We start from the raw sequence: 16,646 nt of genomic DNA, 5'->3' as shown, positions 1-16,646 counted from the left end.
TTTTTTTTTTTTTTTTTTTTTATCTTGAGATGGAGTCTCGCTCTGTCGCCCAGGCTGGAGTGCAGTGGTGCGATCTTGGATTACTGCAACCTCTGCCTCACAGGTTCAAGCTATTCTCCTGCCTCAGCCTCCTGAGTAGCTGGGATTACAGGCGCGTGCCACCATGCCTGGCTCATTTTTGTATTTTTAGTAGAGATGGGGTTTCACCATGTTGGTCAGGCTGGTCTTAAACACCTGATCTCGTGCTCCGTCCACCCCGGCCTCCCAAAGTGCTGGGATTACAGGCGTGAGCCACCACACCTGGCCTGCATTTTAAAATTATAATACTGCAGCCTTTTGTTGAGGGAAAATATGTAAAATATTTGACAGCCTTAAAATATCTAAAACTCAAGGCTGGATGTGGTGACTCATGCCTGTAATTCCAGTACTTTGGGAGGCCCGGGCAGATGGATCACTTGAGTCCAGGAGTTTAAGACCAGCCTGGGCACATGGTGAAACCTCATCTCTAAAAAAAATCAAAAAATTAGCCAGGCATAGTGGCACGCCTGTAGTCCCAGCTACTTGGGAGGCTGAGGTGAGGGGATCACCTGACCCCAGGAGGTTAAGGCTGCAGTAAGCCGTGATTGCACCACTGCACTCCAGCCAGAGTGAGACTCTGTCTTAAAAAATAAATAAAATGAAAATAAAACCCCTGAAATTCCATTTAAAAAAAGAAAAGTTTGAAATTCATCTTTATTGGTACTAATTTGACAGATGCTTTTCTAACAAAATATTTCCAAGAAGTTCAAAGATGTTGACTTTCCTTTGAATAGTTGGTTGTCTTCAGGTTGAGAGTAAGATTCGTTATATCTCAGTTATTAAATAAATGAATGTTTTCTAATTTTCTTCATTTTTTTCCCTTTTCTGTAAAGACGTAGCCATAGCTGTAACGTATAACCATGATGGGTCTTATAGCATGCAGGTAAGCCTTACTGGTTTTGTTCTACCGTGCAGAGCTGAATCTGACCTCTTTTATACTGAATAGGGTATTTTTTTACTCTGTGGTTTCTCTTAAGCCTTTGACTATTATGACTGTAGTTAGGAGAATATCTTATGCTTTTATTTCAGACCCAATTTGGGGAAATTACCCCATACAGTTTCTAACTGATTGTTTACTCAGTTGGGCTGTTATTCCTTTAAGAATAAAACTTGGCAAAAGCAAAAGCTTGAATGAGACATTCACAAGCCCCTAAAGTATGTGCATGTATTTACATCAAAAGCAGTAGTTCTCTCAAATTTGTTGTCTCAGGAACCCTGTACACTCTTTAAAATACCCACCAGAACACTTTTGTTTGTGTTAATTATATCTCTTCATAGTTACCATTTAGACAATTTAACTGAGAAGAACTAATTTATTATTATTTTTTAATTGTGGTGAAATACACATAATATAGAATTTACCATTTTAACTATTTGCATTCAGTGCATTCAAGTTGTTATGTAACCATCACAACCATCCATATCCAGAACTTCTTTCTTCTTGTGAAACTAAAATTCTGTACTCACTGATTAAACAGTAATACTCCATCCTTCTTCCCCATCCCCTGAGAACCACGATTCTACTCTCTGTCTCTATGAATTTGACTACTCTAGGTACCTGATAAAAGCGGAATAATGTGGTATTTGTCCTTTTGTAACTGGCTTATTTCACTTAGCACAGTATCTTCAAGGTTCTTCCATGGTGTAGCATATGTGAGAATTTCCTGTTTTTTTTTTTTTTTTTTTTTAAGGCTGAAAAATACTCTGTTGTATGTATATACCACATATTGATTATCCATTCAGCCATTAATGAACATTCAGGTTGTTTCTAGCTTTTGGCTATTGTGAATAATGCTGCTATGAACAGGGGTGTACAAATACTTCTTTAAGACCCTGTTTTTTGTCCTTTTGGGTATATATCCAGTAGTAGAATTGCTAGATCATATGGTGATTCTGATTCTTTGAGAAACCGCCATAGTGTTTTCCATCGCAGCTGCAGCAGTTTGCAGTCCCATCAACAGTACACAGTGGCTCCAGTCTCTTCACATCCTTGCCACTACTTATTATTTTCTGGGGTTTTATTTTTTTTGTTTTATAATAGCAATACTAATGAGTGTGAGGTAGTAGTATCTCACCGTGACTTTGACTTGCATTTCCATAATGACTAATGATGTTGAGCATCTTTTCATGTACTTATTGGCCATTTGTGTATCTTGTTAGAAAAATCTGTATTCGAGTCCTCTGCCAATTTCTTAATCTGGTTGTTTTATCGTTGTTGTTGAGTTGTAGGATAAATTGAAAAAAATTTAAAACCTAATCACAAGTACACATTCCATTAGTCATCACAGTGATAACATTATCACATGTTCAGTAGCCTCTCGAAAATTCCGTTGTGTACTTATGAGAGAATGAGGTTATGAAAAACAATACCTTAATCTTTTTTTTTTTTTTTTTTTTTTTTTTTTTTTTTTTTGAGATGCAGTTATGCTCTCGTTGCCCAGGCTGGAGTGCAATGGCGTGATCTCAGCTCACCACCACCCCTGCCTTCCGGGTTCAAGTGATTCTCCTGCCTCAGCCTCCAAAGTAACTGGGATAACAGGCATGCACCACCATGCCTGGCTAGTTTTGTGTTTTCAGTAGAGACGGGGTTTTGCCATATTGGTCAGGCTGGTCTCGAACTCCCGACCTCTCAGGTGATCCGCCCACCTCCACCTCCCAAAGTGCTGGGATTATGGGCCTGAGCCATCACGCCTGGCCTTCTTAGTCTTGTTATGACTTTGTGGATGCCCTAAAAGGGTATTAGGGACCCCAAGGAACACACAGGTCATATTTTGAGAACCTCTAGTGTAAAGTTCATGGTAATCCTCAATTAGAAGAAGACTGTTACATTGGCAAAATGGAATGCTTAAATGGTTTTTAAAAAGTGGGAATTCAATCAAATTCCTATAGTAAGGTACAACTTCAGGAAATAGAATAACTCATTTTTAATATGAGCTAAGAGATATCAAATCCTGCAGAATAGATTTGTCAGTGATGTGTATTAGACCTCCCAACACTTTGAGACACATTGATTTTCTTTCTCTGAGATTCAGAAAAACCATGGAAAGTCTGCCTACTTGCGTATAAGGGCTATAATTCATATTAATGCCTCTGGTTTGAGATGATTTCTTATCCCATGGTAGCTGGTAAAGTAGATTGCCAATTTGTTCTAATCTGCTCATGGAACTACATTCACAATTTTAAAATGTGTTTTCATGAATCTTTAAACAAAACAGTTTCCAATCTAACCTTTGTCCTAAGAATTCCACAAACATTCAAATGGCTGTTTTAGTAGGTTACAAAGCATAGTAAAATGTCATATTTAACTTAGGATAGATGAGAACCAATGTATAAATATTGCAGTATGACCTATTTCACCTTAGTCTACATAATATATTTGAAAAGAATAGCCATTTAACTTCTATACTAGCATTGTGGGAATTGAAATGAAGACTATAGAGAGAAGATTTAAATGGAGTTTTTACCTAAGGGAAATTTTAAAACAGAAAGGTTCCATGTCCTTTTATCAGCTTCCTTGAAACATTGTGAACTTTGTTCTTTGGCCTATGGTCTCTTAAAGTGAGAAAATTATGGCCAATCTCCAGCTAATTTATGTTCTTAAATCATAACTGAAACCCATGAATTAGGCCTACGTGTTGATAAAAGAATATCGTCTAATTATGTGGTTCTGGCTTTCTTTTTGGTGACTGACTTTGGCACAGGAAAACTAAATTTGACTTCAAATACTCAGAAATAAGTTTGTATTACAAAAGTAATATATGCAAATGAATTTTAATAATTTTGCATAACTTGGTTTGTATTTTTGTTTCATATTTTTGGTGCTATCTTTATGTATTTACATGAACCTTAATCTATAGCATTATGGATAAGTTATATAACTTTTTTCCCCTTTTAATTATCTTCCTGTCATTTCTATATGAAGTATCTTGGTTAGGAATAGGGGAAAAGTTCCATGACTTTTAAAAATATATATATATGTTTAAGACATATTTTATGTTTTAAAACCACCAATAGTGAAGAATTGATTCTGATCTTATTAATTCCGTACTGTTGTTCATTTATTTTAAAGATCTTATTTTCACGTTTTCAGATTGAAGATAAAACTTTCCAGGTCCTTGGCGATCTTTACAGCAAGGAAGACTGCACTTACCTGAAATGTTCTGTTAATGGAGTTGCTAGTAAAGCTAAGCTGATTATCCTGGAAAACACTATTTACCTATTTTCCAAGGTAATGTCTCTTCTTTATAATATCACTCCTGGGGCATGGAAAAAAACTCTTTGACCTGAGACATTTCACTGAAAGAGATTAGAAAGATCCAGCTTCCTTCGACCATTGCTGTGACCCTTTTACCTCAGTTTCCCTCGCCATTCTGTGTTTCTTTGCTGAATTGCTGCCCCGTTTCCCATTCACTTCTCTCGTTCACACAGATGCTCATTGATAGAGACATTTCCATTTTCTTCCTGAATTCTGAAACAAATCCTTACATTTTCTTTTTTTTTTTTTTTGTTTTTTTTAGACGGAGTCTCGCTCTGTCGGTCCAGGCTGGAGGCGCAGTGCGCGGGAATCTCAGCTCACTCAAGCTCCGGCCTCCCGGGTTTATGCGCCATTCTCGCCTGCTCATCCCTCCGAGTAGCTGGGACCCTACAGGCACCCTGCCACCTCGGCCCAGGGTAGTTTTTTTGTATTTTTTAGTAACGATGGGGTTTCACCGTGGGTAGTCAGGATCGGTCTCCGATCTCCTACCTCGTGATCCGCCCGTCTCGGCCTCCCAAAGTGCTGGGATTACAGGCTTGAGCCACCGCGCCCAGCCTAAATCCTTACATTTTCTTTGTCAAAGAGTATCTCCCTGCTCAGTGGGTGGTATTGTCTCAGGGCTTTGATGTCTGAACACTTTTCCCCACCCACCATCACCCTGACAACTGGAATCCTGGTGATTTTGGAGGAGGTGACCACTGAGAGGAGTCTGTGGACCAGATGTTCCTTGTGGGGAAGGTAGACAGTAGGAAGGTGGATGGCATTAGTGGTGGTCTCTTGACAGTCAGAGCCGAGGCAGGCTTTGCATGGTTTTGGTTAGGAGCCTGCTGGCCAGTGAGTCTGTAACCTTCTGCCTGGGCAGAGGAGGATAATGCATTATCAAATGTGCTGTGGCCTCACAGGCTTTGTGATGAGATTCCTTTGGTAGTCTAGTAAGTAAACTACTATATATGGAGTTGAGGATGATCCCACTTTGCCGGGCATTCCTTTCCATAGCCAATTGTACTGTAGTAATATGATGATAGAGGCAGTATGATGGAATGGTGAAGAGCACAAGTTCTAAAATGTGAAGCTGCTTTGGTTCAAATCCTGGCCTTGCCACTTAACAGCTGTGTGACCTTGGCTGTTAAACTCTCTGGGCTTTAGTTCTCCTATCTATAAACAGTAATAATAGCAGCAGTAACAGTAATAATAATAGGTGCAGTGGCTTGTGCCTGTAGTCCCAACACTTTGGGAGGCCACGGCAAGCAGATTGCTTGAGACCAGGAGTTTGAGACCAGTCTGGGTAACATAGTGAGACCCCATCTCTACAAAAAATTTTAAACATTAGCCAGGCATGGTGGTGTGTGCCTGTAATCCTAGCTACCCAGGAGGCTAATGCAGGAGGATTAATAGGCTTAGGAGTTCAAGGTTGCAGTGAGCTATGATTGTGCCACTGTATTCCAGCCTGGGTGGCAGAGCAAGACCCTGCCTCTAAAAAATATTAATTGCAGTACCTTCCTCATAGAGTTGTTGTGATGATTAATGACATAATATATGTGTGTTAAAACCAGTTTCTAGCATACTGAGCATCTGAGAGTGCCGGTGCTACTGAAAATGGCTTCCAGACAGTGGCTACTTATGGTCTACAGTTAATGCTTTATTTTTATTTTATTTTTTGAGATGGAGTCTCGCTCTGTCACCCAGGCTGGAGTGCAGTGGCACAATCTCAGCTCACTGCAAGCTCCACCTCCCGGGTTCACTCCATTCTCCTACCTTGGCCTCTCAAGTAGCTGGGACTACGGGCACCTGCCACCACGCCCGGCTAACTTTTTGTATTTTTTAGTAGAGACGGGGTTTCACCATGTTAGCCAGGATAGTCTCAATCTCCTGACCTTGTGATCCACCCGCCTCGGCCTCCCAAAGTGCTGGGATTACAGGCGTGAGCCACAGCACCTGGCCTAAATATTTTAATATACTGTAAGGCGTGTATACCATTACCTCTTTACAATTGGAAACCAAGGCTGAGAGGGGTTTAATAATTTGCTCAAGGTCATACAGCTAGAGTAGAACCCTGGTATTAATGGTGACTAATTTTGTGTGTGTGTGTGTGTGTGTGTGTGTGAGTCAGAGTCTCTGTCACCCAGGCTGGAGTGCAGTGGCGTAGTCTCAGCTCACTACAGCCTCTACCTCCCAGGTTCAAGTGATCCTCCTGCCTCAGCTCCCGAATAGCTGGGACTATAGGCACGTACCACCACACTGGGCTGATTTTTGTATTTTTTGTAGAGATGAGGTTTTGCTATGTTGCCCAGGCTCATCTCGAACTCCTGGGCTCAAGTCATCTGCCTGCCTTGGCCTCCCAAAGTGCTGGGATTACAAGCGTAAGCCACTGCGCCCAGCCATGATGACTAATATTTAACAAATAGTGGGAAACAATTACCTCAGGTATGTTAGTAAAAATATAGTGATAGGATATTGATTCCATTTTCAGTTTGTTTTCTGTTTCTAGGAAGGAAGTATTGAGATTGACATTCCAGTGCCCAAATACTTATCTTCTGTGAGCTCAGAAGGAACTCAGGGAGGCCCCCTAGCTCCTATGACTGGAACCATTGAAAAGGTAATCACATAGCATCTGTAGAGTGATGTTCAGTAAGTTTTAATACGTGGCTTTGTTGAACTTTGTCCTTTATGGCCTTTTCCCTTTCTTAACCTTGCCCATTGGCAAGCATCCACTTCACAAAAACAAGAGGATCTATTACAGATTCAAATGTTTTATTATAGTCCTCTCTGAAAATACCCATTTACCTCATTTATGAAAAGACGGCTGTTTTGAAGGCAGGCATTTGCATCAAAGTACAAATAATCTAAATTGTCTTTTATGATTAAAACTGAGCATTCATTAAGCATTATTCAAAAAAGCTGGTTTTGAATGTTAAATTTAATAGCAACAAATTTTTCATGAAATAGTGACATTTTCTTTAGTGTACATAGTTGCATCTGTGTTAATGTAAAAGGCTGGTATCGGTGAAGAACGATATGGTTTCGTGTTGAATGCAGTGTATAATTCACAGTTGCAATCCATACTGTCTGAGTCAGTTCAGGCTGCTAGAACAGAATACCATAGACTGGGTAACTTCTAAACAATAGAAGTTTATTTCTCACGATGCTAGAGGCTGGGAAATCCATCAGAGCACCAGCAGATTCGGTGTCTGGTGAGAGTCTACTTACCGATTTCATAAACAGCCATTTTTTCTCTGTGTCCTCACGTGGTGGAAAGGACAAGGGACCTCTCTTCAGGCCTCTTTCATAAGGGCACTAATGTCATTCATGAGGTCAGATCCCTCATGACCTAATCACCTGCTAAAGGCCCCACCTCCAAATACCATCATCCTGGAGGTCAGGATTTCAACAAATGAATTCTGGGGGGGATATAGACATTTAGACCGTAGCACGTATTGATATAACATCAACTGGTGATAGATCAGTATCTGTAGTCTCCTTTTATATACTTGAATACAGTAGAGTCTCCTCAAATCCATTTAAGTCATAAAAACTCAACTGTATATGCTTGGAACAAAAAAAAAAAGAAGAAGAAAATAACTACTTAAATAGCGTGGGTGATTTCAGTCACCATTCTCCTTTGGAAATATTTACCCCAAGTGGGTATGAGCCAGGAGACCTGGATCTGCCGTTAGCTCATTGGATTTCATTCCCATGGCCTCTCATAGTATAGGCATCTCTGCACAACTCTGTTAGTCTCCCACTTAGTAGCCATGTTAACAACAATGAAAGTGAGACCACACAGGATCTATGAGTCCACTCATATGTATACAAAGGAAAACAGAAATCGCTTTCTGGGGTCGCTAATAAGTTTAATTCTGTTGCATGAAGGTTGTTTTCACATTTACTACACAGGGCTCTGAAGACTTAAGACACACTTACTATACTTGGCCCTAGACAACCCCAAAACAAGAAAACCAGTCAAGACCCTCATCCCTCTTCCCTGTCTGGTGAAGACATTTAAGTATATTCGTCCTTCCCTACAGTAAGCAATGTGTCTTGTTTCTACATTCTTGAAAAAAATGGAAGGATATCAAAATATATGGAGTATATTCATGTGATTCAAGCAAAACTAAGTGGTTTTGGGGGTGGGGACACAGGGGACTAAGCAGTGCTACCCGTCGATGACAGTGCCAGCAATGCCAGATTGACCTGCAGGCCTCTGATTTGACCAGTACATTTGACCTGCAGGCCTCTGATTTGACCAGTACATTTGGGCTGTAGGCCTCTGATTTGACTAGTACGTTTGGCAGATAGCACAACCACATAGACTCTACTTCTGCCTGTAAGTTTATATAGCAACTCTATGGACCACAAAGGACCTCTGTGTTGGTGGTTTTTTTTTTTTTCTTTTAATTAATGTATTATTGTGTATATTCGTGGTTTACAACATGTTGTGAGTACATATAGACAGTAAAATGGAAGCAGATTAACATATCTAGGACCTCCGTGTTTTCAAATATTAACCTGTCACACTGAATCTCAAGGTGTTTGTCAAAGCTGGAGACAAAGTGAAAGCGGGAGATGCCCTCATGGTTATGATCGCCATGAAGATGGAGGTAAGGAAATTATGAGTTCAGTTGCTAAGAGGACTTTGGGAGCAATCAGACCTAATTGTTCCTTTGCCTTATTTTGTAAGTTAATACCACCTTAAATATGAAGAGCAATGAATTGACAAAGCATTAATTGTAGGAAACAAAACCAAACTATCCTTCTTGTAAAAAGATTTTTATTTTAATTTTGTGAAATTGTACCTGTCATTTCTGATTCTGAAATTAATGAAATTATCAGTAGCTTGGAATCAGGTAGTAACCCAACGTAATGTTAACTGTTGGTGTTTTCTAAGGCCGAATCAAGGATACCAGGCATCAGTTTCAAAGTGAAAACCTGAATCAAATTAAATTAGCTGTTTAGGTTTTTAGCTGGTTCAAATGGTAGGTCAGTGATTCTTAGCCCTGGCTGAATGTTGCAGACAGTCCTTAACTTACAGTGGTTCAATTAAGGATTTTTCAGCTTGACAATAGTGTAAAACCATACACGTTGAATATACTCCTCAACTTACATTGAATTTATCTGGACCTGACCCCATCGTAAGTCAAGGAGCATGTGTACAATCACCTGGGGAGATTTTAAAAACTGCTTCCCCAGACCCATTGAATTGCGATCTCCAGGATAAAGCCCTAGGATCAATACTTTTGAAAGTCCAGGCACAGTGGCTCATGCCTGTAATCCCAGCACTTTGGGAGGCTGAGGCAGGTGGATCATTTGAGGTCAGGAGTTCACAACCAGCTTGGCCAACATGGTGAGACCCCATCTCTATTAAAAATACAAAAATTAGCTAGGCATGGTGGTGCATGCCTGTAATTCCAGCTACTCGGGAGGCTGAGGCAGGAGGATTGCTTGAACCTGGGAGGCAGAGGTTGCAGTGAGCTGAGATCTTGCACTCCAGCCTGGGTGACAGAGCAAGACTGTGTCTCAATTTAAAAAAACAAACAACAACAACAACAACAAAAAACAAAACCTGTTGAAAGCTTCCTAGGTGCAATTCTAACATGAAGCTCAAGTTGAGAACTGAGAGCTACACCAGAGCTTCCCAGTCATATCGTTGAATGGTCACTGCTGTGTCCTAGTGTTAATTCCTCTCAACTTGTTACCGTTCTCTCTGTATGCTGTGATGTTAAAAATAAAAACAACAACAACAAAGTGTTGTAAAGCACTGAGAGACGACAAAACATCAAAGTTGGCTACAGTTTTCATTTTTGGTCTCCCTTTCTTGACTTGGTGTATACTGTCCTCATTAGTATTGCAGCTGTCTTTTGTCCCGTCTTGTGTCTCTGCAGCATACCATAAAGGCTCCAAAGGATGGCACAATAAAGAAAGTGTTCTACAGAGAAGGTGCTCAGGCCGACAGACACACTCCTTTAGTGGAGTTTGAGGAGGAAGAGTCAGACAAAAGGGAATCAGAATAAACTCCAGCAAGGAAATGGCCAATTAAGTAGTGTCTTCTGTCTCCACCAAAAAGAGAAAGTGCCTCCTGCTTTTCTCGGGGTCTCGTAAAAAGCAGTTTTACTAAATGATTGTATGTTTGTGCTGAATGCCTTTCATATTTGAGAATCATGCATTTGGATCACAAATATAATAAATTATCTCAAAATATTTCACACGAATAAAGTTGAATTATTCTTTTTTATTGGAAACCAATGTTTATTTCTGCCTCAAATTTTATACACTGTAGTCTCTTTTAGGAAGGGAGGAAGAGAAAAGGACATTTAATTAAATGAATTACTTTCCAGTTGCTGTTATGAAGAAAATGGGCAGTAACATGTTTCAGAGATGCCCTGGAGTTCAACAACTAAGGTTTTGTCTGGCCAAAAAGTAACTTACTAGGTGGTTTAAAAGACATGGATATTAGCCGGGCACAGTGGCTTACATCTGTAATCCCAGCACTTAGGGAGGCTGAGGCGGGTGGATCACTTGAGTTCAGGAGTTCAAGACCAGCCTGGCCAATATAGTGAAACCCTGTCTCTACAAAAAATAATCCGGGTATGGTGGTGTACACCTGTAGCCCCAGCTATTTGGGAGGCTTAGGCGGGAGAATCGCTTGAACCTGGGAGGCAGAGGTTGAGGTGAGTCAAGACCACACCACTGCACTTCAACCTGGGTGACAAAGTGAGACTCCATCTCAAAACAAATACATAAATATAAATAAGGAAAGACATGGATATTGTTTCTAGTGTTTGTGATTAGAAAGTTTCTATCTAGATTGCCTCTGCCTTTATTGTACTTTCTAAGCTTATAAAAATGTATGTATTTTATATCTATTACATGCTAAAATATATTAATATAAATGGTAAATTTGAAAAGCATAATTTTACAGAAAAAGATAAGAATTAAAAGCCTGAGCCTGCTGAATACTTATTTTAGAAATACTTTTTTCATTATGAAGAAAACCATTCAGTTTACTTTTGTCTAGATTCTGTGTTACTTTTACTAACAGATGTGCAGCCCTTTGCATTTTTATATATTCATTGAAGTGTTAAATATTTGTTGAATTGAGTTCTTGTTGAATGCATAAGACTATGCTAAGTGTTGTGGAAAATACAGCGAAATATAAAAGATGGTCTCCGTACTTTAAGATGCCTATAATTGGGAAAGTAAAACATAATCATGTCTGCTATGATGAGAATGTGTGCCCTATATTTCACGTGTTAAAAACTTAATCCCCAAGTTCATGCATTGATTAGAGGTAGGACCTTCGGGAAGTAATTAGGATTGGATGTGGTCATCAGGGTGGGGCCCCCATGATGGGACTGGTGGCTTTAAAAGAGAAAGACCTGAGCTGGCTCGCTCTTGCCCTCTTGCCATGTGATGCCCTACACCATGTTATGACACAGGAAAAAGTCCCTCAGCAGACACTGGCCCCTTGATCTTGAACTTCCCAGACTTCATAACTGTAAGAAATAAATTTCTTCATAAATTATCCAGTCTGTGATATTCTGTTTTAGCAATGCAAAACAGACCATGACAATGTCAGAAGTTACAGTTTTAGCAAGGGAGCCTTTTCCCCTTTCCAAACAAAATTTTCTCTGTTTAAAAGACAGAAAAGCAGCCGGGCACAGTGACTCATGCTTGTAATCCCAGCACTTTGGGAGGCCGAAGTGGACAGATCACGAGGTCAAGAGATCAAAACCATCCTGGCCAACATGGTGAAACCCGTCTCTACTGAAAATACAAAGATGAGCTGGGCATGATGGTGCGTGCCTGTAGTCCCAGCTACTCGGGAAGCTGAGGCAGGAGAATTGCTTGAACCAGGGAGTTGGAGGTTGCAGTGAGCTGAGATCGTGCCACTGCACTCCAGCCTGGTAACAGAGTGAGACTCTGTCTCCAAAAAAAAAGAGGGAAAAGCAAAGATGATGTGATGGAAATTTCACATTGCTGTTTGCCCCCTTTTGGAGAATGCTGTTTGTATCCTTCAGTGGAACATGGTTGAGTTCACTGTTGCATTGTTAACTGACTGTGTTGGGGATATGTGTATTGAAGGAATTCGAAGCCAGCCAGCCAGCCCAATTACCCACATATTGGTAGAATTCTTTCTTTAGGATCTTTGCCAGTTCTGGTGCTGTGTGAGCAGAGTTGTTTTGCACGTGAATGCATCTGTTTATGCTACAGACACTTACAGAGCATTTGCCGTATACTAGGGCCTCTGGAAACAAAGATGGTAATAAATGATCTCTGCCCTTGCCCTATCTAATGGGAAACAGGATCCAGCTGCATAGAAAAATGTAATATAGGCCAGGCGTGGTGGCTCACATCTGTAATCCCAGCACTTTGGGAGACCGAGGCAGGTGGATCACCTGAGGTCAGGAGTTCGAGAACAGCCTGGCCAACATGGTGAAACCCCATCCTTACTAAAATTACTAAAATTAGTCGGGCATGGTGGCACATGCCTGTGGTCCCAGCTACGCAGAAGGCTGAGGCAGGAGAATTGCTTGAACCCTGGAGGCAGAGATGGCAGCGAGCCAAGATCGTGCCACTGCACTCCAGCCTGGGCAATGGAGTGAGACTCCATCTCAAAAAAAAAAAAAAAAAAAGTAATATAATTGACAGTAAGTGGTATAATATACCTGTCTACTAGGTGCCATGTGCGGTCAGGTGAGTGAGGTACTAAATTCTGCTTTGGGTCAGGAGGCTGAGGGAGAGGCAGTGATGTTTGAACTGGGCTTTGGAGGATAGCCATTTGCCAGATGGAGAAAGGTGGTGAGTCCAGGCCGTTGCAGGCAGAGGGACTGGCAAGGTCTAGAACAGTAAGGCATGAAGGCATGCAACGTGTTCGGGGCACAGAGTGGATGGCTCAGGCCACTAGGCAGAGAAGGGCAAGCAAGGGATGCAGCTGCCTAGCCGTAAAAGGCCTTCTCTTGTCCCAGAGGACTTCATTCTGGAGGCAGTGAGGAGCTGCTGGAGATTTTCAACCAACTTAAGTTTTTCAAGTTGTATAATGTCCACAGTCTGGAGTACAGGCTGGAAAGTGGAGAGAGGCTGGAGACAGTCCCAGACACCAGGTATGTGGGCCAGGCTGGCTGCAGCGGCTCAAGCCTATAATCCCAGCACTTTGGGAGGCAGAGTCTGGAGGATCACTTGACACCAGGAGTTGGAGACCAACCCCACACCACCTGCCCCATGTCTCTACAAAAAATTTAAAAATTAGGCATGGTGGCGCATCCCTGTAGTCCCAGCTACTTGGGAGGCTGGGGTGGGAGGATTGTTCGAGCCCAGGAGTTCGAGGTTACCTTGCTCTGTGATCACATGTCACTGCACTCCAGCCTGGACAACAGAGTGAGACCCTGTCTCAAAAGAAAAGAAAAGTACAGGTCAGGGTGGGGAAAACAGACTAGGGTGCACATCGTGACTTAAAAGTACTTCTCCCTTGGGTAAGACCCATTACAGGCATGGACCAAAACAGTCATTGGTTGGAAAAAAGCAGCTAACTACCTTCTCTTTGATAGCAGCGTGGCTCAGATACTTAATAACCAAGAGAAGAACAACATTTAAGAACCCCAATGATTGCTTTTTGATCACAGGGGAGAACACATAGCATTGTAGTTGAAATACAGCAGTTAAAATTCTTGCATTCAGACCCTAGCTTTGTCACTTATTAGCTGTATTGCCTTGGGCAAGTCATTTAACCTCTCTGAGCTTTATTTGTAAAATCTGAGGTGGCAGCACTACCTCACAGGCTTGTTTTGGAGATTAAAGGAAAAAATATAGAGGTTGCCTTTAGCATTGTACCTGGAAAATCATTTGTACTTGCCTGGTAGTTATTGCCAACTCTGGTTCTTGCTAGGGAGCAATTAAGAAACTGCCGTAAATTCAGCCTAGCTGGTTACTCTTGCCAGGAAAAATCCCAGGTCCTAGGATGGTGAAAAATCCTGCTTGGACATGCATCACCCTGACCACTCTCTCCCCTCCCTTCCCCAGCTGTAGCCTGCTCCAGTGTGACCCAGGAACCTGTCAACCACTGATAGACTGTTGCTGCCGGACTGTCGGGGGAAGCCTCCATCAGTAGCTAGAGCTGTGTGCTGGTGGGACAGCGGCCCACCCATTTGCATGAAGGCTGGGTCAACTTGGAACAACTCACCTAGAACAACTCACTTGCATGAAGGCTGGGTCTGGACTTGCTCCACCTGCCACCATCAGTTGTCACATGTGTGTAGCTGGTGCTGGAGAGGAAGCCTGTGTCTGGCTTGCGCTTCAGTGTGGGCAGGCATCACACCTGCTGCTGGGCAGCAGAGTAGGGCGGTCTTTCATTTAGCTGAACTCTTTCCCCCTTTTCCTCCTCCACAATCGACTTCTCACTCCTGCACACTTACTGTTAACCCTCAACTAGTCCTCTTAGGAATATTAGAAGGTGAAATGTGCATCTGTGCCCTGCCTAGCCGGGGCTCTTCTGCTGTTGTCATGAAAGTATTTACAGTGTTGGCAGTAATGTTTGCACATCTATTACATCTTTCATCAGAAGATCTCAAAAAAGCACTTCTAGGCGGGGAGTGTTGGCTCACGTCTGTAACTCCAGCACTTTGGGAGGCCAAGGTGGGCGTTTCACCTGAGGTCAGGAGTTCGAGACCAACCTGGCTGATATGGTGAAATCCTGTCTCTACTAAAAAAAGATACAAAAATTAGCCAGGCATGGTGGCACGTGCCTGTAGTCCCAACTACTTGGGAGGCTGAGGCAGGAGAACTGCTTGAGCCTGGGAGGCGGAGGTTGCCGTGAGCCTAGGTTATGCCACTGCACTCCAGCCTGGGCACTCCAGCCTGGATGACAGAGCAAGACTTTGTGTCGAAGCAAAAAAAAAAACACACTTCTAGATTTTCACACTAGGCTTCAAAATACCCCGGAAGAGGAAAATGTGATTTAAACTGTGTGGTAGAAGAGATGGCTGTCCCCAAATGCTTTGCTCCTTGCTTAGTGCAGAGAACCTTAGGGTACCAGTCTCCTCCTGCTAATAAAACACTGTTCCCTGAGGGCTGACCCCAGGGTGCTGCCCCTAGAGGTTAGTAGTTTTTCCCCACCAGACTGGGAGTGTAGGGCATCCCAAGAGGCCCTGCCCACAGCTCTCAGCTCTCTGCCACAGGCTGAGTGGAAACACTCTTGCCCATCCTCCCCCAACCCCTGGGAATGTCCCTGTTGACACCATTCCTTCTAGACCAAGGGGTGCCTGGGCCTTTAGGAGATTATAGCCCTGATACCGATGATTACCTTGTCACCCTGACAGTTGTCTCCCATTTGCTGGATCCCTGGGAACTCAAAATGCCTTGGTGCCTCTAACTGGCTCAGTCTCCTGCAGCGAGTTCCAAGTGAAGTGTGCACTCTCCTCTGCCACCTCCAAGCCACAGCACAGACGTCAACTCCCTCCCTGCTAAGAATGGCTGATGTCATTCTCTGTATGTATACCACCCCTCATTACCGTTTTGCTAAACTGTTAGATTAGATTAGAAATAATTCTTATTCCAAAACCAGCCTCCCACAGAAACAAAATCCACTAACAAAACAGGGTAATTTGGGGCTTCTCCCTCTTCCCAGTTATTCCTTTATCATTACCAACTATGTCATAAAAGCATGATGGTTTTTTTCCATTATTGAAAGCAGGCAGTTAAAAGTGCTACTCCAGTGAACACACAAATGATAAGAAGGTGAAACCGCCAGGCTAGGAGCAGTGGCTCACGCCTGTAATCCCAGAACTTTGGAAGGAGGAGGCAGGGGGATTGCTTGAGCCCAGGAGTTCAGGAGTTAGAGACCAGCCTGGTAGGGAGACCCTATCCCTACAAATAATTTAAAAAATTAACTGAGCATAGTGGCAGGCACCTGTGGTATCAGCTACTTGGGAAGTTGAAGTGGGAGGATTGGCTGAACTTAGGAGTTTGAGGCTACGGTGAGCCATGATTGCGCCACTGAGCGACAGAGCGAAACTCTGCAAAAAAAATAATAAGGCCGGGCGCGGTGGCTCAAGCCTGTAATCCCAGCACTTTGGGAGGCCGAGACGGGCGGATCATGAGGTCAGGAGATCGAGACCCTCCTGGCTAACACGGTGAAACCCCGTCTCTAATAAAAAATACAAAAAAAAAACTAGCCGGGCGAAGTGGTGGGCGCCTGTAGTCCCAGCTACTCGGGAGGCTGAGGCAGGAGAATGGCATAAACCCAGGAGGCAGAGCTTGCAGTGAGCTGAGATCCGGCCACTGCACTCCAGCCTGGGCGACAGAGCAAGACTCTGTCTCAAAA

General features: G+C 42.6%; 1 protein-coding gene across 6 annotated transcripts in view; it reads left to right on the top strand.

Moving 5' to 3' along the window:
• The window catches only part of MCCC1 (methylcrotonyl-CoA carboxylase subunit 1), an 89,742-nt gene extending 79,169 nt beyond the window's left edge, over nucleotides 1-10,573 (top strand). For 4 of the 6 annotated variants that reach the window (XM_017860617.1, XM_017860619.1, XM_017860618.1 and 1 more), the window contains 4 exons: nucleotides 4,169-4,306; nucleotides 6,822-6,929; nucleotides 8,860-8,931; nucleotides 10,213-10,573. In XM_017860617.1, the coding sequence (XP_017716106.1) occupies nucleotides 4,169-4,306; nucleotides 6,822-6,929; nucleotides 8,860-8,931; nucleotides 10,213-10,341 (447 nt within the window). In that variant the 3' untranslated portion in view covers nucleotides 10,342-10,573. Of the gene's footprint in view, nucleotides 1-911; nucleotides 962-4,168; nucleotides 4,307-6,821; nucleotides 6,930-8,227; nucleotides 8,358-8,859; nucleotides 8,932-10,212 lie in introns of those variants that run through there. The other 2 variants (XM_017860616.1, XR_001883111.1) reach the window with 2 other exon arrangements.
• The last annotated feature ends 6,073 nt before the right edge of the window (nucleotides 10,574-16,646 follow it).

The sequence above is a fragment of the Rhinopithecus bieti genome, unplaced genomic scaffold (assembly GCF_001698545.2).
Source record: "Rhinopithecus bieti isolate Rb0 unplaced genomic scaffold, ASM169854v2 scaffold_55189, whole genome shotgun sequence".
Taxonomy (NCBI): Eukaryota; Metazoa; Chordata; class Mammalia; order Primates; family Cercopithecidae; genus Rhinopithecus; species Rhinopithecus bieti.
Note: the sequence above shows the minus strand (reverse complement) of the source record. Positions and strands in the feature narration are given on the sequence as shown.